The 27,972-nt window shown below is 38.6% G+C and overlaps 1 protein-coding gene across 2 annotated transcripts; it reads left to right on the top strand.

The window, feature by feature from the left end:
- The first annotated feature begins 115 nt into the window (after window positions 1–115).
- On the top strand, window positions 116–26,688 carry zgc:194282 (tyrosine-protein kinase Srms). 2 transcript variants are annotated; one of them, XM_036591529.1, is made up of 8 exons: window positions 116–1,103; window positions 2,865–2,986; window positions 5,118–5,284; window positions 7,903–8,050; window positions 19,010–19,168; window positions 24,053–24,234; window positions 24,904–25,060; window positions 25,899–26,688. In XM_036591529.1, the coding sequence occupies exons 1-8, from the start codon at window positions 760–762 to the stop codon at window positions 26,096–26,098; spliced, it is 1,479 nt and encodes a 492-aa protein (XP_036447422.1). In that variant the 5' UTR covers window positions 116–759; the 3' UTR covers window positions 26,099–26,688. The 2 variants fall into 2 exon arrangements, with proteins under 2 accessions (XP_036447422.1, XP_036447421.1); XM_036591528.1 differs by lacking the exon at window positions 25,899–26,688 and having other exon boundaries at window positions 24,904–25,312.
- Window positions 26,689–27,972: the final 1,284 nt, after the last annotated feature.

The following is a 27,972-nucleotide window of genomic DNA, read 5'->3' as shown; positions in this document are numbered from 1 at the left end:
ACTGAGGTAAAGACGAAGTGCCTCTTCTCAGGAGGAAGAGAGAGAGAGAGAGAGAGAGCGAGAGAGAGAGAGAGAGCGAGAGAGAGAGAGAGAGAGAGAGAGAAAGAAGCAGTCCTGATGTTGCTCCTGCATAATGAGCGCTGGTCCTCACCGCAGAGGAAGGAGGTTCAGCTCTCAGCCCATTCGGCACTGCTCCGCGGAGGAGGAGGAGGAGGAGGAGGAGGAGGAGGAGGAGGATGGTCCTGGAGGGACGTACACTTGCATCTTTCATCCCTATCTATCCATCTCTTTCTCTTCTCCGGCAGCATGTTTCCGCATTCCCTGTGCGCTCCTATTTCTGCGCTAGTGCTCCATCTCTACCTGCACACCAAACCGGTTTCACCTGATCCGCCGCTGCCTTAGCTTTCCCACAGCAGCGCTGGCTGACAGAGGAGAGGAAAAAGAAAGGGAAAAGGAAAAGAAAGATCCTCGAATTGACTCAAATACTGTTCAGCCATTTACGAAGCATCGCCAGAAGCTCTGAACATCAGCGGTGCGTGTCGGCGAACGTGTACAAAAACGGGGGGTGAGAGATTTGAACTAACTAGCATACCTTATGTTAGCCTAGCCTTCTTAAACACTTAACGTAAACATCGTTGCTGGCGTCTCGCGAAGAAGCGCAAACAGAAGCGCTGAGGCATCAGTCAGCCTGGCCGGGCTTCACCGTGGCTCTGCGGCTAACCTGGCTCACTCGGCGGTTCTCCAGCACAGAGGCTCGGCATGGAGGGCTGCTGCCGCGCTTGTATGCCATGTCTGAAGCGCCTGTGGGACTGGATATGGCCGGAGCTCCACTATCCGAGCCCGACCGTGACCGAAATCCGCACCGTTTCAGGTGACCTGCGGATCCCCGCGCCCAGGAAGAAGCCCGCGCAGCTCTACGCCGCCCTCTTCGACTTCGAAGCCCGCAGCGAGGAGGAGCTGTCGGTCAGAGAGGGCGACAAGCTGTCCGTCATCGAGAAGAGAGGAGACTACGTGCTGGCCAAGAAGCTGACGGGCACCCTGGAGTCCGGCCTGATTCCGGCTAACTACGTGGCGCTGGTGCAGGACGAGTTCGCCAAATACAAGTAAGTGATGGAGGAGATGGGATGAGTCGGGTGAGGGGGGGTGGACACGTGTGTGCTTGGAGCTGCTCTGCGACCCCTGCTGCTCGAACTGAGCTCAAACGACCGGTACCACTAGTGGTGTTTGGTCTCTTCTCTTGCTCTTATAAAGTGATGGTTCTGCCTGCTTGATTTCCAACCAAGTCTTTATGCCAATAACTGAATGAGGCTGTTTAGCAAGGCCATTGGAAATGCACCCTGTGATATGGACAGTAAGAAGAGTCAAACATGGCATGTCCTGGCACAAGGTGTGCTGGTGAACAGGCCAGTTCAAGTCAAAATGGCAAGCAACTGGCCTTCTTAACCTCCTGTGCGCTTGACCTTCATCACCCATTAGGCCTGCTTCATAACAATGGGTTTGCACAAGTCAGCATTCACTATTTGCTTTGTTATCTTCAGCAGAACAATAGGCTGCCCCTGTGGGCTGACACCTGCAGAGGGTGGACAGGTAACAGCCAGGCTGTTATGCCCGCCGCTAGGCCTGGCGTGCACCTGTCACAGTTTCACTGAAACCACAGCACGTCATTACACACACAGCAAGCATGTGCACGCAGCCTCACCCATGCTTATTAAGGGCTTCTCAGGTTCATTTGTTACAAAACCTGTACGTGTGCCGGGACAGAGGATAGTTTATACATGCCATAAGTGCACAAGAGAACAGTAAATAAAGATCAATGATATGTAACCAGTTCTACACAGACAGCAGGGAAATGCCATATACTATGTTGTAGTCTAAGGGTTTATAGTTTTTATACGCTACACCTTAATGTTGCCTACAATATACATGTGTACTTTGTATGTACTACACTATAATGTGGCCTACAAGGTATACATATACTTTATATATATATATATATATATATATATATATATATATATATATATATACATACATACATACATACATATATGTGTGTGTGTGTGTGTGTATGTATGTATATATATATATATATATATATATATATATATATATATATATATATATATGTATATAAAGTATATTCCAATATATTCCAAAGAAAACCATGTGTCTTTCTGCATCATTTCAACACACCAGCTGTCCTTTACATTGTGTGAAAATTTCATGATGATTGGACCAATAGAAATGCTCTAACATCATTTAGAATAAAATCTCTTTACATTGACTTACATTGAAAGGTAAGAGTGTTTTTGCCTTGTCCTGTAAAGTTACTATTTTGGAGATATTTATTTTCTTTTTTGGACAGCAACTATATATATATATATATATATATAATATATATATATATATATATATACTTGTGTGTGTGTGTGTGTACTATACATTATATTTTTACATTATATATAACTTTAGAATTAAAATAACTTAAGAATTGAATTCTTATTTTCCTTTATGTATTGTATTTTTGAAGGATTTTAATAGCAAAATATAATGTAGTGTTATAAAATACACCTTTAAAACTTGATTTGAAACATTCCTTCCTTCTTTATTTATATATTCTTTTGTCTTTTTGGCCTTTTGGCCTATTATATAGCCTGCAATGTATATGTGTAGTATATATGTCATATAAAATACAAAGTATCCTGTAATGTTTCTGCCTATATATGTCCTGTAAGCTTTAACATGCCCTACAATATAGCCTATTTAATTTTATAATACGTTTACACTACTAATACAATTCCATGCAATTGACTTATGCTTTACTTTTGTGTGTGTGTGTGTGTGTGTGTGTGTGTGTGAGACAGATGGTACTATGGAAACATAAACAGGCAGAAAGCTGAGAAGCTGCTCTTGGCTCCCCAGAATAAAACAGGTTCTTTCCTGGTACGAATCAGCGAGAGTCACAGTGATGAATACACCATTTCAGGTCAGCAAGATTGTGATCATCCTCCTGTCTGTGCAGACATCTCATATCTGTAACAAGATGAATCTCTCTCGCTAGCTATCATCTGCTTCATTACCGGTGACGTCTATACCCGTCCTCTTTTCTTCTTCTCTCTCTCACCATCCCTGTTTTTCTGCTCTGCTGAACAGTAACTCAGTCTTTGCTTCTGCAACTGTCTCCGTATTCCCCATATCATGCACTCCCCATCCACCATTTCTCTGCGCACAATTCCTCACGCCTTATTGGCCAAGTCGCTCCCCTTACTGACTGTGTCAGCAGTTCTGTTTCCCCTTTGGAGGGCAGTAGAGCATGTTCTATAATTGTCTTCACCACCCACAGTAAAATCACTAGGCAAGCATTAGACATATACTACCAGAATCAGAACCAGAATTGGCTTTAATGGCAGTAAGATATTACCTACGTTGAACTAAGATGTGGTACTGAAGATTTCTTTTAAGAAATTAAGACAAGATGTAGAGCCTGTTTTGCACCCCAACACAATATTTTGTCACAGTTCTCAACGGAGTTTTAGGGCCACTGTTAATAAAAATGAAAATAGTAGACTTAGTGAATAAAGTCGTAATATTTCGAGAAAAAGAGGTAATATTTTGAGAATAAAGTCGTAATATTTGGCTGCCATAACGCGTTGGGGTCTCGGTTGCTGTACTGGCGCCGGAGCTCCACTCACTCCTGTCTCTCTGTGGATCATTTTGATCATCATTCTCATTGTCAGTGAAACTTCATGCCCTCTTTGAATGGTGCGGAGATGAAGCCCTGATAGCCGTGTAGACGACCCTGCCTGAGATTCGCGTTCAACAACACAGACAGACAGTTTCCTCCAAGTCCGTCTGGCTCTTTATTCTAGATAAACACAGTTTCCTTTTCAGCCGGTTCTCATACTAATAACAGGCTGGTGCTGATGTGCAGGAGAGATAGGGAGACTGAGTGTTTCTTTATGGGTGAATCGATATGAAAGTATAACTCCACCAACTCCTCACCGCCCCTCATTTAACACGAGGAGGTGCTGCCTTCACTTTGCAAAGCCTTAGGCCACAATATTGCGATCTTTCCTGGTATTAATGCCACTTTATTGTCGGAACTGTACAACTTTTTTTCTTGAAATATTACGATATTCTCGAAGTCTACGATTTTTATTTTTATTAACAGTGGCCCTAAAACGCCGTGGTACAACGGTGATTATTCCACATGGTGGAATTCGATATTTATTTCTCTGTTGTAGCTCATTGAAACAAGTGGAGATGTTCTGTCAAAATTTTAGTTATTGTTTTATTGTGTACAGTCTTTTTCATAGAAAGAAAAAAAAGTCCTTTACATTTTTGTCAGTGTTTAATATCAAGACAAACAGAAAGAATTAGAAGTACAGGCTCAAACCTGTCGATACCGCTTTTAGATTCAGTGTAAGTGTAACTCTCATTAATAGAGATGCATCAAAGTTTATGAATTTTCATGATTTTTTATGGCCGATTCTGATTCTGATTTCTTTACAGCCACATTGGCAGATTTTTTTTTGCCCCTTTTTTATTAAGTTCTCACTGTGTGGGCAGAATGAAAGACATCAGCACATTTCCATTACTTTCCATTAGCCAACCTTGCCGTATAACAAGACTATGGCCAAACTAGCATTTTAGCATTTTTTTTTTTCAATTTTAAATCAGTTTAAAATGGGGAAAAAATTAAATTGCCCAAATAACATGAATCAAATAAAGTTCTGTACTAAAATTTTGTATTTAGTACAGTGAGTCATGTATAATTATGCTACAATATTCCGGTACAGGTTTAGCAGGAGGATTCAAATACAGTGCAGGTGCACTGATTATACTCTAGAGGCTTGTCTGCATAGCAACACCCACAGTACCTATTTAAGCTCTGCAGTAGATTACAATAATAAGGGTTACTCAAAAACTCTCAATTTCTTAGGGTTAAAACCGAGGTGTTTTCCTGAATTTTAATTGTGCAATGTCTGTATTCTGATTTGCATAATAGCACAGTTTTGATCGGTGGACAATCTTACATAGTATCTCTTTAATTCTTTCTTTAAAAATATTCGCTTAAGTAATATCAGACTAAAAGCATTTTGTCGTTTATTTCACAGCCAGGAGCGAAACAAATGTCTTCCATTTCCGTATCCATCGCTCTACAATCGGTGCTTACTTTGTGTCTGATAAGATCTCTTTTGCCACTCTGGATGAGCTTATCAGATACTACCAGAACAACCCCAGGAGCCTGGGATGCCCTCTGGATCAGCCATGCGTACAGCAGGTACAATACCACTATCTCTATAACCATAATAAAGCTGCACACGTAATGCTTTGATTTGATTTGACTTAATTTTGTACTCAGTGGGAACTCTTAAGTAGTAGAACCACAGAAGACTGCAGAATAAATTACAAAGACTTACTGGTGGTCCTTATAAGTACAGCAACAAATAGATGTACGATGTGGGCCATTCTACCGAATCAGTTCAAGCTGCAGTAAAAAAAAAATCTAATAAAACAAATATTCAAATATTCTGATTGTAGATATGTGTCCTGGGATTATATTGTGATCTGTTAAAACCCAAAGCACTAATAGAGATAATAATAAAATAAATATATACAAAATCATCATTCAAAGGTGATTTTTATCTTTTTGTTGAGTTAAATTTGTGTAAAAAAAAACCAAAAAAAAACTTCTCATTTTCACGTCATTACCGAAGCACAAAGAGTTTTAGTCCAAAGCCACACCCCCCGCATTTTAAAACAGGAAGTGAGAAAGTGCCCCGTTCCTTATGGCCACATAATGAGCAGTTAGATCTCATTGTTTTGAAGTGAAAGTGTCCCAAAATCTGAAAAGCAGTGAACATTAGGAAGTGACACTACCAAAACACAGATTTTCTGCAATTAAGTAAACTTGTTTGTGTTTTATTGAAAAATATTATGATTTTATGTGTGTAACAGCTGTTCAAAGCTGTGTTTACTAGTCATGTACTGCCTAGCATTTTTAAGTTCTGCTCAAAATTAACTGAAATTCAGTCACCCTGAAATATTTGGTATCAGTAGTGTTAGGTGTGTTTTGGTAGTGACAAAATAGAATATTCAGTCATTTGAATTAATGAAATAAACACAAGTAAGGATATGGTCATTCAAAGCAAAAGGATTTTAGTCTAAAGTCCAAGTCAGCTAAAAATTTTAAATATGTTTTTTAGCTCTGACTTTGAACCGATTCGGTAGAATGAACCACAGATGGCCTGACTGATAATACTGGGCAGTATTAAGATCCTGTAGATTTAGCAGAGTCAGTGAGTGAGTATCAGTCTTGTATGGCTTGTTTCACACTTGTATGATACTCTTGCATCAGAAAGCTTTTTTGATGAAGAAAACTGATGGAAAATAAGAGCTAATTTAGCTAAATAAGAGAAAGCACCAAAATTGCTGCAAAATCTGGGAAGCCCCGCCCCCACACAACTGTGTGAGTTTCTGCTGATTTGTGTTTGTGTTTGTGTCATTTACTCACTCATTCACGCCCTCATTCTGTCAACAGCACAGCTGGCTTTTACTTGCATATTTTTATTCAGCATCCTGACCTGGTCCTTTTTTAACCCTTGTGGTGTTCAGGTCTGTGGGATCCATTTTCAGTGTTTACCAAAATATAAAATGATGCGATTTATTATTATTTCAACCTCAGATTCATTGGTCTTTGCTCATTTTCTGTAAAGAACATATAAAATAAAATAACAGTAAAAGTGTGGAGGTGCTGTGTCCTTCACTCTGTTCTCCTCCTACATGGCCTGCTGTCAGTGAGTGTGTGTATGTGTTTGTATGTGTGTGTGTGTGTGTGTGTGTGTGTGTGTGTGTGTGTGTGTGTGGACAAGCTGCTGACTGGCTACAGCTTCTAAAGGAGAACCCTACGCTTGTGATATTTTAAACATCAGGTATTTTTATATAAACTTTTATGGATATTATTTAAAACAACAACAATGTGGTGGGTCCACCAGACCACTGAGTAACAAACACATCAACACCACACAAGGGTTAAATGAATTTTTTGTATGAGACTCATTGTTTCTGTTACAGTATTTCAGTAATTATTCCTGATAAAGACTGTTCTTAGTCATTTTCAAGTGTTTCAGGTTTAGTACATTTTGTAGAAAAAACCTTGTCTAGATCATGGAACGTAACATGGCTCTGTATGTAATTTCACAGGAGTTAATCATTTCACGAATCACCAATTTCTATTTTTGGCAATATACTTACCATTTAAAATATAAAGCAGCCTGTTTAGAAGTGTTTTCATATTATTTAGATGCATCACTTATGAAAAGTCTGGTGTAGTGTTGGTCTTATTCTTTGTTTCATAGACTGTAATTGTATTTACAGCATGCTGTTTTATAGTGTGCTGAAATAGTTTTACCTTAATCAGCTTTACTAGTCTTAACACTCAAATGTATTTGAATAGCTGCTGAAATGTTAATTTCCCGACTTTGTTATTTCTATTTTGATTTATGCACATATCTCTAAATATCTTATTATGCACATACACAATATACATGCACCCATACACTCACTCCATTCTCACTGAGTCTTCGGTGGACTTTCAGTAATGCTCCCATTATGGATAATTTAGGTCATGGGAACAGCTGTGTCAGGTATTTGTCACACCTTAAAACAGGTACTTCTTAAACCAGGCCTCTGCATCTGCCCCTGTATTTCAGTTTCAGTTTTATCATAAGCAGGCAGTGTTAAGGAATGGATCTCTTTTGCAAGCGTTCTCTACGTTATCTTATCTCAGTTGTATTATACAGGGTGATATACTGGGTCTTATCATGTTGTAAATGAAAGTTGTGAGTGTCGGGCAGGGTGATATCATGTGATTGGATATGTGTGTGTATGTGTGTGTAGAGGGAGTTGTTTGACATGGAGCCATGGGAGAGACCGAGAGAAGAGTTCCAGCTGAACAGGAAGCTGGGGGAAGGGCACTTTGGTGAAGTCTGGGAAGCTCTTTGGACCACCAAGAACCAGAGAGTGGCCATCAAAATGCTGAAACAAGGTGAGTCACCTGAAATGAAACATGTTTATAACCATGCATGCCAGACGCCAAACATGAATCAACAATGAAGCAATAAATTAATGAATACATTAAACATGTAGAAGTCAAGATTATTATTAAAGTTTTTGTTGTTAAAACTTATACTGTAGTGTTGTAGTAAAGATCTCTAGAGGCGAGTCAGTGCCAAGACAGAGACCTGGACACATTGAGTCTGAGTCAAGACCAAGACTTTTAGTGGTCGAGTCCAAGTCAAGACTAAGACCAGGTGTGGCTGAGACGGATACCAGATCAAGATTTTACTTACCATAAAAATCAAACAAAAAAAAAATAACAAAATAAAAAAAAACAACTGATATTCATTTGTAGTTCATTGTAAATTCATTATTCTTCCTTTTGCATGACATATTAATACATAATGATATTTTATATTTCATAAAGTCAAATATATATCATCAAATAATATAGTCTAAAATATTATTCAGTATAATCTTAGTCCATCTTTGCATTGTAACTTTTGGAAGTAAATGATGATGAGGTAATTCTGTGTCCCTTCTTCTAAAACAGAATCACCACCTAAAGTCAACTAAATGTAAACAAAACAATACACATCCATTTTTTATTATTAAATGAAAACACAGTAATAATAACATTCTGATCTGTCCTCAGGGGATATTTGAATTTTGGAACTAATGAACATCAACAAACAAATAACACCCAGTTAAGCCATCATGGAAAGGATTGAATACTTCCTCAACCAGCAGCGAACAGATTTTATTTAAACATGTAAAGTAGTGGTTTTCAACCTGGTACTGCTAGGGGGCGTTAGCCATCTTTTTTCCCTCAAAAATGTGGCACAATATAGACATTCAACCAAATGCGTACATAAAACTATGTATATGGAGCTCATTGATTGCTCAGGCAAAATGCCAGCTAGTTATGTTTGTTTTCAATAGTCAGTGATAACATTTCACCTTTCAGTTGTGTGGAACTCATTCATCATGAATGAATGGTTACAATGGCATTTCAGAAGGAAAGATCCTGATGCTAGGCAATCTACAATTTGAGAGGCCGGCGTATCCCAGACTGAGAAAACCAAACATAAACCGAAACGAAGAGAATACAGCAGTGAGTAGTGTGCGCAGGGCTTAACGTGAGAACTGAAAGCGAGTAACTGCCGCTCTGTGCTGTTTGCTCAGGGGTCTTTTCAAGTAAGGTTTTGAAACCCAGCAATTTCCACCATCACACGGAGACTAATCGTAATGAATATGTATCAAAATCGAATTGAGCTAGAACTCAGTTTGCAACCTTCCTCTTTTCAGTCTGACATCCAGCACTCGGTAGCTGCCAGACAAGATCAGCTGTCTCATTAGATAAGTCAGAAAAAATTATCTGATTGGTTATATTTTGTGGGCCGTGGAGGCTTTTGCGATCAATTGTATGGGCTGTGAGTTGCAAAAGGTTGGGAAACCCTAATACAGAGAAAGGACTATTTTATTCTGTTTGAAGGTGCTGTTGATGTGCAGTTTCCAGTTATCTCAGACATCACACTCGAAAACAGTTTCTGACTCAAATTTTCCCTGAGATAAGATGAGTCCAAGTTATGTTGAAACTAAGACAATGAAACTTGGTCTCAAGACTGAGACCAGACTTGAATACTACAGCACCACTATACTATTCAAATGTTATTATGTACTAACACACTTAATTACATAGATATACAATGAATTGTGTTTACATTTCAAATCACCTTTTTTTATATAGCACTTTTAAGGACAACTAGTGTCAGCCAAAGTTATGCACAATAAAATGAAGTAATTTTAAACAGAAATAAAACAAATATAAATAAAAAATAGGGATTTATGGTGGAAACATATTGATATTACTTGATATTGAAAAAGATAGTTGATTAAAAAATTAGAAACGTGACTGTATTAGTAACCCTATAGAAATGAATATTAAATTTCTCTGTAAAGCTAATGCAGTTAAATGTTTATGTATCAGCATCAGCAGATATTGCCATGAAAAGTGTCACATATTGGCAGGGCCTAAATGTAATTTAATGTGAATCGTTTACAAAACAGTGTTCTTGAAATCCATATAACTATTCAGAGTGATAAACTGAGTTTGACAGTTACATATCTGTGCCATCACGTCCTCTTTGTATACTTCAGCCAGTTTTTCCAACCATGTAGGTACATGCTGAATCTTTCCTGCTGATTCATTCAGCTAAATAAATTATGCCTCCACATCCAGGTAGCCTAGACCATTACTCATGTGTTATTTATCCATTATTAATTTTTTTAAATCCAAAATAATTCCAAATCATTCTGTCGCATTTGTATCTAGCAGAGTTTGCACAGCCAGATTTAGTTGTTATGGCTGAGGAAGCTAAATGAAGCATTTGTTCATACAGTAGGTTCTTTTTCATGTAAATGGGTTTTTACTGAACATAACTGTCTTGCATGACTGTGATTTTTAGCCTACTGTTTTGCCATCTGAGTGTTCCTAAATGTACACATTGGCGCCTATCTAGCTAGCTAAGTGACTGTAGATTAATATTGCTAATCAGCTGTATCAATTCAGCAGTTAAAGCACAGTTTAATATCTGTGAGAAAACAATCACGAGACATTTTGATTTAATTGATGTAGAAAGTGACAAACAAGAAATACTAGAACAGCCAATTAAACCTACAGAAAGAGATTTTAGACTTAGAAATGTATGAAAAACACCCATGTATAGTTTCTGTGATGTGATATACCCCAACAACTAAAAAGAGAAGACCACACATTGAGTTTTAAAAAAAAAAATAGATTATAAAATTAAAAAAGAAAAATGTTTGTTCAGGATTACAAGAACACAAAAAAGTAAACAAATTAAACAAAGGATAAAAATAGAAAAAAAATTAACTCAACAGGTTAATACAAACACACATATCAGCAGGTTTAAACTAAGAGTAGGGAGAGAGTGTGTGGTGGAAATGAGAGCGCCCACAAGTGTCTTCCCCATCTAACACAAACTTGGTCTAAGCAGTTATAGGTGTATGCAAATTATATGTAAAACAGACAATCTACATTCACAATTACTGATTCATCATTACAAATCAAAACTACTACAATGCAGACTTAGGCCCAATCCCATTTCTTTTTACCCCTACCCCTTGTTTTCGAGTGTCAACCTAACCCCTTTGAACTGAGTTACAAGGGGTAGTGGTTGAAATCTTGCCCTACGAAATGCGACCCTCAAATATAAAAAAAAAAAAACACTGCTTCATTAAGAGGCTACTAGCGCTGCTCTGTAGGCGACCCGGCCCGTCTTCAGTGATAGCAGAGAAGGGAAAAGTTCAGCTCCTCACTGCTGGGCTTTAGTCACATTCAGGGCATCATATGCCTTCAAAGAGGGGGACAATTATTTATTATCACCCACTGCTGATTCTTTGGTGATACAAAGCTGAAGTCAGATATTCACCAGGTTCTTGTTCAGATTTTCCTGTTCCACCTTAAATGGTGCAGCAGTTACATTCTGGCGCTTCAGGCATCAGAACTGCTGGACTATTTAAGGTGGAACAGGAAGTTAGCTAGATAGCTACCGAAACATTAGCATGCTATTAGCGAATTTTTTATGCTTGTTATGAAGAAAACGACTAATATACATTGAAACGACATTAAACTAAGATAATACAATGGTTATCGTAATTTTCTAACAGAGAAAATTCTCACATTTGTGGGTTTCTTTGGTCTCTTGTTCAGCCGTCTTGCCGTTTTTTCTGTTTTTCTGAAAACACTCTGTTTGGAGTCTCTGAAAAACCTCTGTTTGGGGAGTCATGTGGCCCCAACACTTTGACCTGCCCCTCCATTTCAACAAAAATTGGGACACCCTAACCCTAGTTGTGAACGTGCAAAACAGAGGGCTAAGGGCTCAGTGGTAGGGGCGAGGGGTGAAATGGGATTGGGCCTTAGACTGGACACAGCGTCATTGGTGAGATTCAGCCCACAAAGATAGGGACCTCTTAAAGACATCAGCAAGAATTGCTCTGAGTCAGGCCAAAGGCCTTAAAGGTTCCCAAACAGTCACCTTTTACCCAGGTATATGGTGATGGAAAGACCTGGTTCCAAGTCCTGTATCACACACTGTAAAACATAATAATTGCACTTTTTTTTTTTTTACTAATTTGTTACAATTACTAACAAAAATCTAGCAAAAAATACTATTTCTTGTTTAATCCTTAGTTAGTCAAATCTAGTAAAGATCAGTTAATGTGGAAAAGTCCTACAGACTGAAGAGTCTTATGACCAAGAAGCTTCCCAAGAGCAGGAGAGTGAAGGCCACAAACAGCATTTTTACACACTGTGTCTCATTTTCATTATCATTCACATCACCTGTTAAGTGTAAAATTTTGACACTTCATTGTAGGAAATGCCACTTGTAACCATTTTCTGTAGCCGATCCTTCAGTGCGTCTCTCATAAAGTGTCATAAGCTTTCGGTTTTGAAGAGAACTCATGAGATCTTTCATGGTCTGTCATTTTTATTTAAAGTAATCTGGTAAGCGCATGACTGAAAATCATTGGATGGACTGCTGGCAGCACCACCCTGCCATTTAGGTTCCATGCCATGTGCTTCCATGATGAGTTCATGTTGTCTCCAGATAGCTTTGACTCATATCACGACTGGGTCCAGGGTTGGCTCTAATTTTTAGGGGCCCAAAGCAACGTTTTTGGGGGCCTCCATCTTGCTTGCTGGCGTAGTATAAAATTAAAGGCTAACTGAAAACACTGGGCCTCATTCACCAACCGTTCTTATGAAGAAACTTCTCAAAACCCACTTACACAGTTTTCATGTAGATTCTGACATTCACCAGTGTTTTCTTATTTAGGATTTGTTCTTAGGTAAGAACAGAATCTACACACACTCGAGAGCACAAAGGTGAGAACAGTTCTGCGGTTTAAGAGCACGTCATGAACCTGACGTAGACTTTTTTAGGACCTTTCTCAAGAACACATTTAAGAAAAAACTTACAAAGATATTAGAGAATAAGGCCCAATCACTACCACAACAGATAATCCTCTCAGCATTCTTAATCTAGAGCTCTTATGCGAGAATCAGACTGAATTAGTTCAGTCCAATTTTGACACTATTTTGTCACAGTTAACTAATTTCCAGCCTCAGGGCTGAATTTTAGCGTCGGGAATGAGGAACGGGTTTTGTGACACAGTTGAACAGCGGTGGCGTCTGGGACACCCCACAACACCCCGATGAAAAGTCTGGCACGTCAGAATTTTCCTGCCTAGTTTGACATCTCCTACAACGCGTTTCTTGACGTTAACCACTAGGGTGACAGAGTGCCGTCTGGTGCGCACATGTAAACGTGGTGAAGAGAAAAATGCTGCTGTTGCAGCTGTCAGGTGAAATAACAAAACAGAGGAAAGGTTTGTTGAGCTGTGGCAATAATACCCCTACCTTTCTGAAGTTTCCACGAGGGAGTACCATGACAGACTCCAAAAAGGTAAATGTTGGCGGGAAATAGCGTTTATAGCGTCTGTTTACATACAGCCATCCTGGTAGCTCACTATGTTTATGTATTGTTCCTGATACGTTAACACATTAACGCTCTTTGTGAAGGATAGACAGCCCGTACTGTCTTCTTTGTGGTCCACAAGCGTTTCTTATGTCCTTTTCTCTTCAGAAAACTGGCAGCATCACACGTAGTGCTTCTGTAGCCATGATAGACAGTTTCTTGACCCTCCTCCCCAACGACTTGTGAACTCGCACAAGGATGTGAATGATGATTTCTTGCTTACCCAGCTAACTTAGTTAGATCTAACATTGGTGGCTGTGGTGGCAGCTTTTTTGCTTTATACTGTTACAAATACTTTACTTTTTACACATTTAGGTAGCATAATTATTTTTTTTGTTTTATTTAACTAGCTGTTCATCATCGCATGTGCAAGCGGATTAATCACGGCACGAGTATCTAAATCTGGATTAACAGGAAAATAGGTTAACTGCTGTTATAAAATTGACCGTGGCTTGTGTTTGTAAGGTTTAGTGAAGGTGAAACTTAAAAAGCCTGAGCTGCACCTGCGTCATTAGATTTCAGACCGCTTCTTGTTGTCCAACTACAAAACAAAATACATGGTATAATGTTAACGTTTAAAAAAAAACAAAGCTCCAGATGCATCCGTTCTTTTTTGAGACATTATTAACCAGCTGTTTCTTACCCTCTTAATATCTATTTACACCAAGTACAAAAAACAGATGTGAATATTAGCGTAGTGGGATCTTTACACCAAGTATGAAGGATGCACCTAAATAAACCGGCTTTATATGGTTACTGTAATGTACTTACCGTCATTCCCCAGCCTTTCATCTCTGGTCTGCCATAAATTTTCTTTAGCCTCCACATTTTTATAGTCAGTGTTTTGCTTGTTTGGCATTTTGATTCACATTTGTTTGGGCTGCAACCATGACAACAGAACTCTGATTGGTCAGCTTGATTTTTAACGCATCCGTACAGCACAGAAAATCAAGCAGACTCCAATTAAAAAATTACACAGCATCGCAGCCCGTTTGTTTGGACTCTGTGTGACCGCATTAATATATGTGTGTTCATTTCAGAACTTGGTGTAAACGTGACTCAGTGTGAACAGACCTTTACTCAAACATCTTAGACAACATAATGGCACCGTAATAACCCAGAAGTGTTATTACAGTGAATCTGTTGATTTAGGGGGCCCCCTGGTGGCCATGGAACTCTAAGCAGCTGCTTATGTCACTTATTAGGTAGAGCCAGCACTCACTGTGTTGTCTATGGCTGGAGATTTATCCCTTAAACCTGTAGTTTGGTAAGAAAAATCTAATTTATAAAGGTTTACCCTAAATGTAGGTGATCAGCCAAGACATTTTTGGGGTCCAAATATTTCTTCTTTAGTTTTGCACTGGAGCTACGATGCTGGTGTAGCTAACAAGCAATAGAAGAATTGTGCAGTTAGCAGTGTGCAAACTTAATTCCATAAATCATTGCCTCAGTCACATTTGCTTCAAACCTCATGAAGTTATTAAGTGGTTATGTGGTTTCTGACACTGTATGACATCAGTGCAAAACTAAAGAAACAAACTCCGGCCTTGAAACATGCCTTAGCAGATCAGCTATACTTGCTGTAAGTGGGAAATGGTGTAAAGTAGTTTTGTTCGCCAAACTGTTGGTTTAAAATGGAGAGATGGCTGTTCCCATCTGCTAAAGCTTGCGCTCAATATGTCTACAGTGAAAGAACACTAGAGGAGGAACTGAGAGAAGGAATAAACATAACCAATAACATTTCCCAGATTCTCACATCCTCTCTCTCTCTCTCTCTCTGATTCTCTCTCTCTCTCTCACTCACTCTTTCTCTTTCTCTCTCTCTCACGCATACACACACACAAACACACACTTGCGCACCCAACCACACTTGTGTAGCCATGACGGAAAGCACAGTCTCTGTTACCACAGAGAGGAAGTTTTGTGTAGAAAACTGACAGTTACCAGAGCATGCCATCATCCTTCCTCATTCTTCATTATCCATTTTCACTCTCAGGCTAGACATACTGCTTTGTATCACTCATTAAGCGGCAGCGCAATAACAGAGAGAAGCACGTTTGTTACAGTGTCGCGGTTTTTAGTCATGCCGTATGACCAGGTTACCTCACTGTTCACTTTTCCAAAATATCGATTGAAGATTGAAGTGCTTTTCCGTCTGTTCTCGTCTGTAAACCAGTGATTCTCCACCTCTTTTATTCACAACTTTGACTTATGCTGAAACACACTTCTTCATATTTCAGCACACAGAGGGGGCGAGGTCTTCTTAGCACCAGTAGATTGGCTCTGTAGTCCATGTCCTGATGTCCTTTTTAAAGAATAGAGAAGCACTTCAAAACAAATGCTGAAGGATAATGCCAACGTAATATGTAAAAAGCATATGTGAGTAGTTCATATTTCGTAATGGTCTTTACCTTTACCATTATCAAATATCAAACCTTAGCACCCCAGGTGTGGAGTCTGAGTGCACATGACAGAGAAATAGAGAAGTATGCACACTGTCTGACTCTTCCTGCGCTAAGCTTTTTTGCTGTAGTCAGTAGTTTTTGTTCTGTAATGAGAATAATATTATGAGTGGAATTTTAGCTACTGTAGTTTGAGAAGCTGGGAAGTTCCACTGTCTTTGCTTTGTTTGTTTATGTCATTTTTTTCCTTCATAATTTTATGTTTGTGTCCTTGCTGTCTAGGGGTGAAGGACAGATGCATGCTACCTTTTACCTTCTGTTAATAATAGGCAATGTAGGTCAGGTGCAATGCAGTTTGTAAGAAATTGAGACATTTTTTGTTGACTATTTAGACCAGCATGTTGGATTTTAATTAAAGAATAGCTGTGAGGATAAACTGCAGAATAGAATATAAGCTTTTTTAAGATATTACATGTCGCTGCTGTTGGAACAAAACCTCTTATCTCCAAAATGGTAATTTTACAGGAGAAGGATAAAACATACTTTACTTTTAATGTAAGTCAGTGGAACCAGACTTTTTGTCCAAGTAATTTTGTTCCATTTCTTTGGTCTGTTCATCATGAAATTTACACACAATGTAAAGGGCAACAGGCATTTTCAAATTATGTCAAACACTGGAAAACGACAGAAATGGAGATACAAGGTTTTCTTCCGACAGCAGCGATATATTGATTAAAAGAGCCTATATAGGAATCACAGGCCTTTTTATATTCATTTTTGAGCATAAACCTAAATAAAGTTGCCATATGTAGTACATGGTTGCAAATACTCCAATGCAGCTGTTCTCAGAAGCTGTTAGTTGTAAAAGTGGCAGACATTATTACTAATATAAGTTCTTAAATTTTAATATGTGCCAGTGTATGTGCAGGTCAGTGATCAGGTTAGTAAAACAAGGTCCTGGTCTGTCAAAAGTAAAAGTAATGAGGGGCTGCAGTGGCACTCGCTGTCCGCAAAGGGGGTTTAAACCAAAAACGTTTACGAACCACTGCTCTACAGATACAGACCCCTTTTGTAAACAGCAGAGACACACATCTGGCCAAGAAACAACTATCCAGTAGCTTATGGTGCTATGTATAAAAATGGCTGTGGTACACTGCTCACGCTGTATATTCCTACAAACTCTTAAATCAGATCTGACAGACGGCACTTTAGCTTCATCCTTTTTATTTTAAATCCAGTTTCCCAAAGAAATAGAGAAATAATTGCTTTACTGGCCAATTACTTTCAACTAGTATGGTATAAATTTCAGTTCAGTTCTTTCAAAACATCTGTTATGTGCCCAGTTGCAAAGAATAGCTACCTAACCACGATTGTGAAATGATTCTGGCTTGTGGCCCTTGCACCTGTTAGCAGCAAACCTTTGAAAAGCAACTGCTTCTGCACATATTCTTAGGCAGTGAGGGTGAGTAATTTACATGTATAAGTGCAAAAGAAGATAACATAAGCATGCCAACTGTGGATGTTTACTATTGTCATGATGTGCCAGGACATGATGTGTCTGAAAGTACCCAGACATCTCTTGTAATTAGTGAATTCAGATACTTTAAGGTGCACCCATTGCTGACAGCTTGTATAACCAACATGAGGCGAGGGCCACCATACCCAATGACACGCATCGCTTAAAGAAGTATAAGGCTCATCAGCATCGGGCTGTAGAACTGCATTCTGTAGATGGATGAAACATCCAAAAGAGTAGGGAACAAACTCACAATTAATACCTTTGATTTCAGACAAAATGTTAAATGATCAGGTGTCTACAAACATTTGGACTAATATTGTATTTCAGAATTTTATCATATGCGTAAACCTTGTATCTCCAAAATGGTAACTTTACAAGAGAATGAAAAAACCTACTTTTCTTTTAATGCAAGTCAATGGAACCAGACTTTTTTCCAAGTCATTTTGGGCCGTTTCTTTTGATCCATTCTTCATGAAATTTACACACAATGTAAAGAGCAACATGCGTTTTCAAATTATGCCAAAAACTGAAAAACAACAAAAATGGAGATACAAGGTTTTGTTCCGACAGCAGCGATATGCTTTCTTTCACTGTCTAATAAATCTGTATACAGTTACTGTTGGCATGCGTCTTTTTAGAAACAATGTGTGTCTAACAAAATTAAATTAATAGCAGGTAAAAAACTGTATTCTACAGCAATGTTTATGCAGTACATAAACCAGCATATTCTAATAACAAGAATTTCCTTTCCAGCCATGGCAGAAGTAGGTCAGAACCTTTTACCTCAAACAGCCCAGTCATGTCAGGCAGTGGTGTGAATGGGGAAGGATTTACTAGTTGTTTTAGCAGTAATTCTTAGAAAAATGGTTTGGTATGTCTGTGTTTTCATTGCAATGGATGCTAATAAGTCTGCCTTAAAATCACTATGTACTTTTTTAAGTCACTTTTTTTTCCTTTTAACTTACAACGTTTGTGTGGTTTTGTACAGCAAAAGTAGCCATTTTTTAACCTCTCTTTTTATGCCTTAAAATTTTTTTTTTGTAAATCTGTAAAATTTATAAACTCTTAAAACTGAATGAGTGGGGCTAAACTACTGTAGGCCTAGTGAGTGGATGGATGTAAATAAATTGGTTCTCCTGACATAACAGAATTCAAAATGGGCTGTTTTTACGGCTTAGTTTTTATATATGGACTGTATGGATTGGGTAGTGAGTGGGACATATTAACCTTTAACCATGAAGGAAATTCTCTTTTCCATGATATGGACCCTTTAATGTAATGAGAAAGCTCATCATCTAGACTATATGTCATCAGCACTAAAATTCCTCAGAGACATTGTTACTGCCTGACATTTTTTGAGGAAACCTTTCCAGGTTAAGTGCAAATCATCTTAGATAAAGCTTTTCTGGCTGGTTTAAAAACACTCACTATTCTCACTCTCTCTATGTTTCTTACCCCTGTAGAGGACACCAAGTTGGATGAGTTCGTGAAGGAGGTCCATGCTCTGAAGAACCTGCACCATCCTAAGCTCATTCAGCTGCTTGCACTGTGCACACGAGGAGAACCTGTCTACATCATCACGGAACTCATGACCAAAGGCAGCCTCAAGTCCTACCTCGCCAGTGAGTACTCCTGAGATTACTCTGCACTTAAAGGAGACATTCTCTAAAATTAGATTTCTTTTGAATGAACTGCTAATACCTTGCTATTTCTGGAAGTGAAATAATATGAAGTCTCTGCTAAAATGAACCCGAGAGAGTCTGACACTGACTGTGTTCTCCATCAAACTCAAAGGTGTTTATTTCTATTGTGAGAACTGGGTTGAGGCCATGTTTACCAGCTTATGCCTGCTTTGCCCTTGATAGCTAGCAGAAGAGTTAAATTCAGTAGGGTGAATCCATGTGTTCTGCCATGCAGTAGTGCCTAATGCCAGTTCTCAGTGGTTTTAAGGGAATATTGGAATACAAGTAAAATCTTCTTCACAGCTTTAAAGTCAATGTGAAATGGAAATCATAACAATAATTTTCCTTTCATACCATGACGTACTTAATCAAGGCAAGTCTCTGAACTAGCTGATTATGTTTGTTGGATGATAGACAGAGATGGTTGGAGGGAGAGAAAGTTATTATATTCCAATGAGAAATTTAGAAAACAAGAATTTTGTCTTATAAATTGTATATGCGCTTAGTATGACCTGGACATGAACTAACAAGGCCAATTTGAGTGCAGCAAGAACAACTAGTTAGAGGCTAGAGTAAATAATCATGAGGTTTCTATGGGTTTTTGAACCAAAAGCAGTCATAATACATTTTTATGTGACTATTTTCCACCTTTTTTCTATCCCTTAGAAATGAACAGGCAGATTTTGTTACTGTGCCTTAAAGACTGATGTATACAGTGAGTGGGGCTAAATAGGCAGACATAAATATGTACATGCATTGGTTTTCATGACATCAAAAAATGGGCAGTTTTTGCAGCTTACATACTACATATAGTGCACACTACATTGTTTACATGCTATCAGATGCTCTTTTTTTCAAGATATGGGCCCCTTAAAGGGAAGGTGGTACAGGTGGTGAAAGCTGCCAGTTGAATGCCTAAAGTCTCATATGTCGCTGTTGAAATAACTGACCCACTTTTTTTGTATTACAGACAAGACTATCACTGTAGGGTTTCTTTTAAAGGCGTGGTGCAGGTTGTGTACACAAAAGGAAAGAATGAGAAAGTACCTGGATGAATTTACTCAAGTCAGGCAATTAAAAAAGCATTGTAGCTCTGCATACCAACTCAGAACTGGATATGGTAATGTAATAAAGATATGACATTAAGCCCTGACATTGTCTGCCAGCAGTTAGCAGGTCAGTATTCCTACATAAGGGAGGAACATTCCTGGAAGGACTATCGTAGGCTTGTGTTATGTAACAAGGTTATGTGTAAATGAGAGGATAGGTTGGAAGCATTGTTATACCATCATAGAGCATGTGTATCTCTAGAATTATAAAGGTCACTTAATAAAGCTTGTTACAAGAGCAGCTCAGCAGGGCCATGTAGGTGATGATGGTCATGATAAAGTGTTTGGAGAAAGCCTTTATCGGATGAGAATGTCCTGTGAACTTAGTGCTGACACAGATGTTTCTCCAGGAAATCATCCTCTTGCAGTTCAGTCGAAGGAAATAAATTACTTCAGCTTGAAATGACCTCATTCTAGTCTATTGAATGGTGCCTTGGTTGGTCAGGTGGTAATGAACAAGGTGCTAAGATAATGTTGTCAAATCCCAATCCCATATCATTCTGAAGTAATGTATATGTCACTGGATGTGCGGTGTGGATTATGGATAAACTTAAGTAATTGACCAACCAAGTATTGCTGTTACTTATTAATAGTACTTTCAAAATTTGCAAATCAAAGTTTATTTATATAGCACTTTTTACAACAGGTGTTGTCACAAAGCAGCTTTACAGAAAAAAATCCGGGTCTGTGCCCCCATGAGCGTCGCCAGTGGCAACAGTGGCAAGGAAAAACTCCCTAAGAGCAAGAGGGAGAAACCTTGAGAGGAACCAAGACTCAAAGGGGGAACCCATCCTCCTCTGGTCGACACCGGATAGCAAACAGCGTTAGTATAAAATATTAGAATACAAAAACGGGGAAAACAGGCAGAGCAAAGGTTAATTAGATTAGTTTTAGTTTATGCAGCAGCATCAGGAGGGTCAGTTCATGCAGGTGAGGTTTGCACAGCGTTGTACAGCGTGAAGCTCCGTGGTGGTCAAAACGGTGCAGATCAGCCAACAGAGATGGAGCTCTGGCGACTGTAGCAGCTCTAGTGGCTCACGTCAGGCAAACGTCGCTCAGGGGCTGAAATAAAGGGGGAGAGAGAAAGAGGGAGAGAGAGATATGCTGGTAGCTCCTCGAAGTTCCAAAAGTATCCATCAGGATCAAGCAGGTAGGACAGTCATCAGCTCATAGAGAAGACAGAAAGAGAGAGAGCAAGAGAGAGGCAAACAATTTGTAAGTTAAGTCTGTTTATGGAGAGATGTTAGAGAGTAATAGTGCAAACAACTGATATTAGCAAAATGCTTGTGCAAACAGAAAAGTTTTGAGTCTAGTTTTAAATGTAGAAAGTGGGTCTGAGTTTCAAACAGAGGTCAGGAGATGATTCCACAATTTCGGGGCTACGTAGGAAATGCAGCTTAATTTAACAGTGAATGAGACCAAACATAAACATATTCCCATCATGTACAGTCATATGTTTACTTGCTGGAACATAAAATGTGACCTGTGTGTGTTATAACACATTTTATATTTTATATTTCTTTACAGTATTTTAAACTCTGCAAATAACTGGAAATTGTCTACTAAAATTAGCAGAAAAACACCATATTTAAGTGTTCTCTGTAGAGGATGTGTTAACTTATCAACAAAATGTCATTTGACCAGGGATGTTCAAACTTTACGTCATACGACTGTATCTCAGTCCAGGTTTGTTCTGTTATTAAAGTGGTGTTATGAATAAGGCACAATAAATTTAATGCTCATTATATACAAGAAGATTTTTTCCTTTTTTTCCTTTTTAACCAATCACATGCATTTTTTTTACTTTTTTAAGCCTTCTTTTTTGCTGTGTGCCACTATAAGCACATAAAAACACATTCCTGCAACATTTTTGACATGCAACTGCTTTAGCTAGCCACTAGCAAGTCCTGCAAGAGCAGAATAATCAGCTACTCCTACAGTGTTAGCAGTTCCCAGTGGTGAGGTGAGAAATTTAAGTGTGATATATTGGCTGTTTCCTCTAGCTTGAGAGTGAAGTGAGGGCTATTTGTTGGCAAACAGCGTCCTTCAGCTCCGTGGCGCAAGCGTACGTTCAGTCTGGCTCTTGCTATTCCTCATTTATCAGGCTCTATAAATCTTTAGAACACTCTTCTTTATATCAGCCCTGATATTGATTCTTTGGTGTAAAACGCTGGCCCGTTCTCCGCTCCTGCGTATTTGGATTAATACATCAGCTATTACTGTGGCTGAAGTTTTGCTTTGTCATTTTCTTAATCTGATGTAGTTCTCGATGTGCCGTCTCTGTGGTGGGTCTGGCTATCGTTGACTTTCATTTTCATTATTAACCATTCAGAACTTTCTGAAGTTTAGATAAACAGATCATACTGTGTTACTAATATGTAAGGAGATAAATGAACTTCATGGCTCTGCAGACACTGATCTGAGTTTTAAACACAGTGACCATGTGTTTAAACTACTTTCTGAAACTACCTTCTATCACACTGTCAGTTTTGAACGCTGACTTACCCTGTATTACGCTAAGAAGTTACCTCGCTTGTGTTTTCTCCCACTGCAGCTATCCTGCTCTTTGTACTGGACTGTTAAAACCACAATAGAGGGACTGCAACCAGAGCAAAACACAGCAGCCAGAGTACTGACATAAACTCTGAAGCATTCTCACACCTATTTTACTGTCTCTTAGCTAGTTTCAAAATTCTTTTCATAGTTATTGTTGCATTTCATTTCAATGTGACTGAATATGTCTTCACTTGTTGTGTTGGATTGTCTTGTACAGGACATCGGATGTCCAATGTTTAATACAGAAAGAAAGTGTTGAGGGGGCCTTCTGGTTTATTCTCTAAAGCTTTAGAACTTCCTGTGAAATTGTCCAGTAAAAAACAATTTTAAAATGCAGCTTAAAACTTCTCTATTATTTTAACTTTACTATTATTATTATTTTTAAAGATAGTAATAATAATATTAATATCACTTTACAATAAGAACGCCCTTCAAATGAGTTTATGAATGGTTTAAAGTTGTAATGGAAAATAATTAGACCATAAACATCATTAATAAGCAGTTATAACACAGCAATTAAAGGGACAACAGTGGCCTTTTGCTTGCCAAATAGTGAGCCCACATTCATCTATAGAGTTCAGTCAGATTTAAACCTGTCAGCTTCATCAGATATTCATATTCATCAGATATAACAGGTCTGTGTTGCCTTGTTTATGTTTGTGTCAAAACTGATTATTAATAAATTTAAAAGTATTGTGACCTAATTAATAACCATTCATAAACTAGTATTAACTTATTCATAAAGTTTTCATAAGAGTAGTTTTATTGGAAAGTGGTACCTTATTATTATTATTATTATTATTATTATTATGTTGTTGTTGTTGTTGTTGTCATCCTTTTATAACTTTAGTATGTCAGTTAACACTTAAAATGATCAGAATGGCTTATTTTTACAGTTTTTTTTAATCCCACTTTAAGTGCATACCATATGTCAAAAGTGCTCTATAAACAGTATTTTTATAAAAACTATTATTTTAAGTCTGTAATTCTAAGTCTAGCTCAAAAAGCACTTATTTATTGTGTTATATTTTTATTACATTATTTTTTACATTAACAAACATGAACTTAGCATTTGAAGTATGTTTCGGGCCTCAAACCCGTAACTACATATTCCTTCAGCAGTATAAATTTTCTCTCTCTATCTCTCTCTGTTCTGTAGCTCCAGAGGGTCAGGTTTTGACCTCAGCTCATCTCATCTACATGGCCTGTCAGGTAGCAGAGGGCATGGCCTACCTGGAAGACCGACACATTGTACATCGAGACCTGGCTGCTCGAAACATCCTGGTGGGAAGTGAACTGGAGTGTAAAGTGGCTGATTTTGGCCTGGCTCGCATCATAAAGGTAAAGAGTATGAGTGAACTCACCATCCCAGCCTTGTCACCCCTGGAAATTAAATAAATAAAAGGAGGTCTTTGACTTTTACACAGTACTATCCCTTATGTTCGTACTTGACAGTCACAAAGCAATGAGATGGGTACAGAAGCCCTACCCACACTAATTGTTTTTTTTTTTGTATTCATCTATTATTCTCACATCAGCCCTTAAACACTGGCTGAACACTTTTGTGGTTTTGTGGTCCAAAAACAGTAGTATTTAATTTTTACACAGCCATCTCCCATCGTCTTTGTATCCCTAGAAATCAAACAGGATGTCCTTGTTAACTTGCCTTTAAGACTGGTATATGTAAATCAGCTCTGTTCTGATTGGCTGCCCTGTATTGTGGCTCATTTAAAAGTGGTACTGGCTGAAAAACTCCTTATAACCTTAGCACGAATAGGCGGGGCTAAACTGCTAAACAAGCAGATATATTTAAATGGCTTGGTTTTCATGACATCCCAAACAGGCTATTTTTGCAGCTTAGCTTTTATGTGTGGACTGTATGGACATAAGACTGGTACATTTTGAAACTTTTAACAGTGTTTATACACCATGTGAAACCAGAAATGAATGAAATATATATTTCTGTGTAGGTATAAATATATAAACATGATTCTGTATGCATGTTTGTAGGACAGCGTGTACACGGCCAGTAAGAACACTAAGATCCCAGTGCGATGGACAGCTCCAGAGGCAGCTCTACACCAGCGCTTCTCTGTTAAATCTGACGTCTGGTCCTTTGGAGTGCTGCTTTACGAGATGATGTCACGGGGGAAGATGCCCTATGAAGGTATGAGTCTGACTTGCTTCATTTTATGTATCGTGATGTTTAGTTCATGCTCTGTTCATTACACATGTTCTGAGCTTGGTCTAACGCAAGATCAGAACATGTTAAAGCCGGGGTTACATCACACGACTTTTACCTCGATTTTAGCCCCGATTTTCAGTCTGGCCAAGTCTGTGATAGTTTGCAGATGTTGGGTCAGTCGGAGTCGACAGTTGGAGAGAGAATCCAGTTGTGTTTGAGGTGCACAGACTCAGATTTTTGGCCTCCTGATCGCGTTTCAGACCCAATGACTCAATCTGAACGGATTCCTGCAACAGCCAATGAAAACAGAGAGTGTGAAAGGAGAAAATACAGCAAATATAGACAGAAAAAAAAAAGTCTCACATGTGGAGCGAAGCTTTTTAATGAGCTGAGTTTAAGACACGAGCACAATCGAGATGTACATTTAAAACTCTAAAAGTAGCACACTGATCACATTTTTAAATCAATGAGCCTCATTTAAACATGGTTACCTGCTTTTTACTGTGTCGACGCAAATGGCAGAGAAAAAACAGCAGCAGCAGCTCCACTTTTGTTTATTTGGGTCTCCTGGTAATGGAAGAACGCGAGAGTTTGTGAGAGTTTGCGTGAGTTCGCACAAGTTCAGTGAGTTCAGCAGCTGAAAAGTTGAGTAGTGTGTGATCCCTAATTGTTCAGTATGTGATCCCCAATATTTCCGTTGTCCAAAAAAATCTAAAAAAAAAAGCTAATGATCTCAGAAACACTACGCCTTTCTCTCTCTTTCTTGTATGCCGACTTATGCCTGTCCTCACACTCCATTCTCATTGTTCCACTTTATCAGGAAAGACCAACAAGGAGGTGTTGGAGATTTTAGCATCAGGGTACAGGTTGCCAAGTCCGAGCCGCTGTCCTCCCAACATTTACCGCATGATGCTGGAGTGCTGGGCTCCAGAGAGCTCCAAACGGCCCTCCTTCCATGCCCTGCACAGCCAGCTAGATAAAATCTACTCCAGGATCTACTACAAGACCATTGAGGTGTAGAACCAGAGCCATACAAGTCCTCCAAGTCAGCAGGAGTGATTGGAAATGGAGGAACGCACAACAGAAGGTGCAACAGACTTCAGAAGTGCTAAAGGTACTGAAGTTACTAAACGTAACTGAGATGTCAATTTTGTGGACTCTTCTAGCCAAACCTGTTTTTATCCCTCTGTATTTGCACATGATGTTTTTGTAAATTGTACTGTATTACATGATGTGCAATAATGACTCTTCCTGTTAAAGAGAAGAAGTGGCACAGAAAAGCAGAAACAAGAGCTTCGTTATACAGCGCCACATTCTCCTCCCTGAGCAACAGCAGCGCCCTGCTCAGTTGTTGGTGACAGCACTGTGGATTTTTATATTGCGTTCTTTAACAGTGTTCAGCCCATGTTGGCCACATAGAGACATGGACATCATGACCAGTTTCAGTATAAGCAGGAGGATCTAGTACCTGCTTTCAGGTGAGTGTTTTACCAGTGATTCACCTGCCAACGAAGGAGCCAGCAAAGGCAAATCTAAGACTGTTACAATGAATGGAGCATTTCTGGAGATGAATTTTGGATCTGTGTTGAGTGTCTGCTGCTGCTGCTGCAGACTTGCTTGCAAATGTTTCAGATATGCACTCTAAGCACTTATACCGTGGTGAAGTTTGAAAAGCAAGAGCCATAAGAGTTAAAAAAATTCTCCTGTGCTTCAGTTGGATGCCTCATGATTTTCTTGTTTCACGGAAATCATGTCTGTGATCATTGTCTTCCTATTGGTTACAGGAGGGGAATGAATGCATTATGCGCCATGAACTCGACAGATATTTTAAAAATAAAATATTTTTTGAAAATATGTGTTTGTGTCATGTATAAGAAAGCTGCAGGTTCATACATTAATGTATTTAAGTGCTCTGTTTATTTTAATTGGTCATACCTTGAATGGAGGCCCTGTGCTATTTACCAGCTTCGGTGCCACTAGTGTGGTCAGCAGTTTTGCTCAGACATCGGTAAACCATCCCAAAACCACACTCAAGTAAAGCTGTTGTTGCTTCAGTGTCCAGTTGACTCATGTAGTAGTAAAAGCAGCTACCAAAACTTGGTCTAAGTAAAATACAATTAAAAAAAAGTGATATTGACTTTTTAACACAAGGAAGGAACTGGAAACTAACTGAGCCACTAAACTGAGCAAAGTGAAAGTAAAAGAATAATGAAGTTAATATATCATTAGACAAACACTCAAAAAAGATGGTTCTTCAAAGGTTCTTAAATAAAGACAGCCATGAGCACTCAAAGAACCATTTGCATGATAAAATGGTTCTTTGCATGGTGAAATCACTCTTCGGATTGATGGAGTGTTGTATTTGGTTCTATACAGAACTTCTACATAGAAAATGGTCCTACATAGCAACAAAAAGGGTTCTTCTATTGTGACACTCCTAAAAAAGATTGTTCTTCAAGGGTTCTTTAGTAAAGAAAATGGTTCTATATAGATTCATGAACACTCAAAGAACCCTTTCTTTGCATCATAGAGGGTTCTTCAGATTGATGAGGAATCTGTTGTATAGGGTTCTATACTGAACCTTTTTTAAAAGGGTTCTATATAGCACTAACAAGACTTCTTCTATTGTTACACTCTTAAAAAAGATGGTTCTTCAAGGTTTCTTTGTTAAAGACGATGGTTATATATAGAACCATTAACACTCAAAGAGCCCTTTGCATGATTGATGGGTTCTTTGCATCATGAAGGGTTCTTCAGATTGTTGAGGAATCTGTTGTATAGGGTTCTATACTGAACCTTTTTTTTAAAGGGTTCTATATAGCACCAAAAGCGTTCTTCTATAGTGACTCTTATAAAAGATGGTTCCTCAAGGGTTCTGTAGTAAAGAAAATGAT

Source organism: Colossoma macropomum, unplaced genomic scaffold (assembly GCF_904425465.1).
Source record: "Colossoma macropomum unplaced genomic scaffold, Colossoma_macropomum, whole genome shotgun sequence".
NCBI classification, from domain to species: Eukaryota; Metazoa; Chordata; class Actinopteri; order Characiformes; family Serrasalmidae; genus Colossoma; species Colossoma macropomum.
Note: the sequence above shows the minus strand (reverse complement) of the source record. Positions and strands in the feature narration are given on the sequence as shown.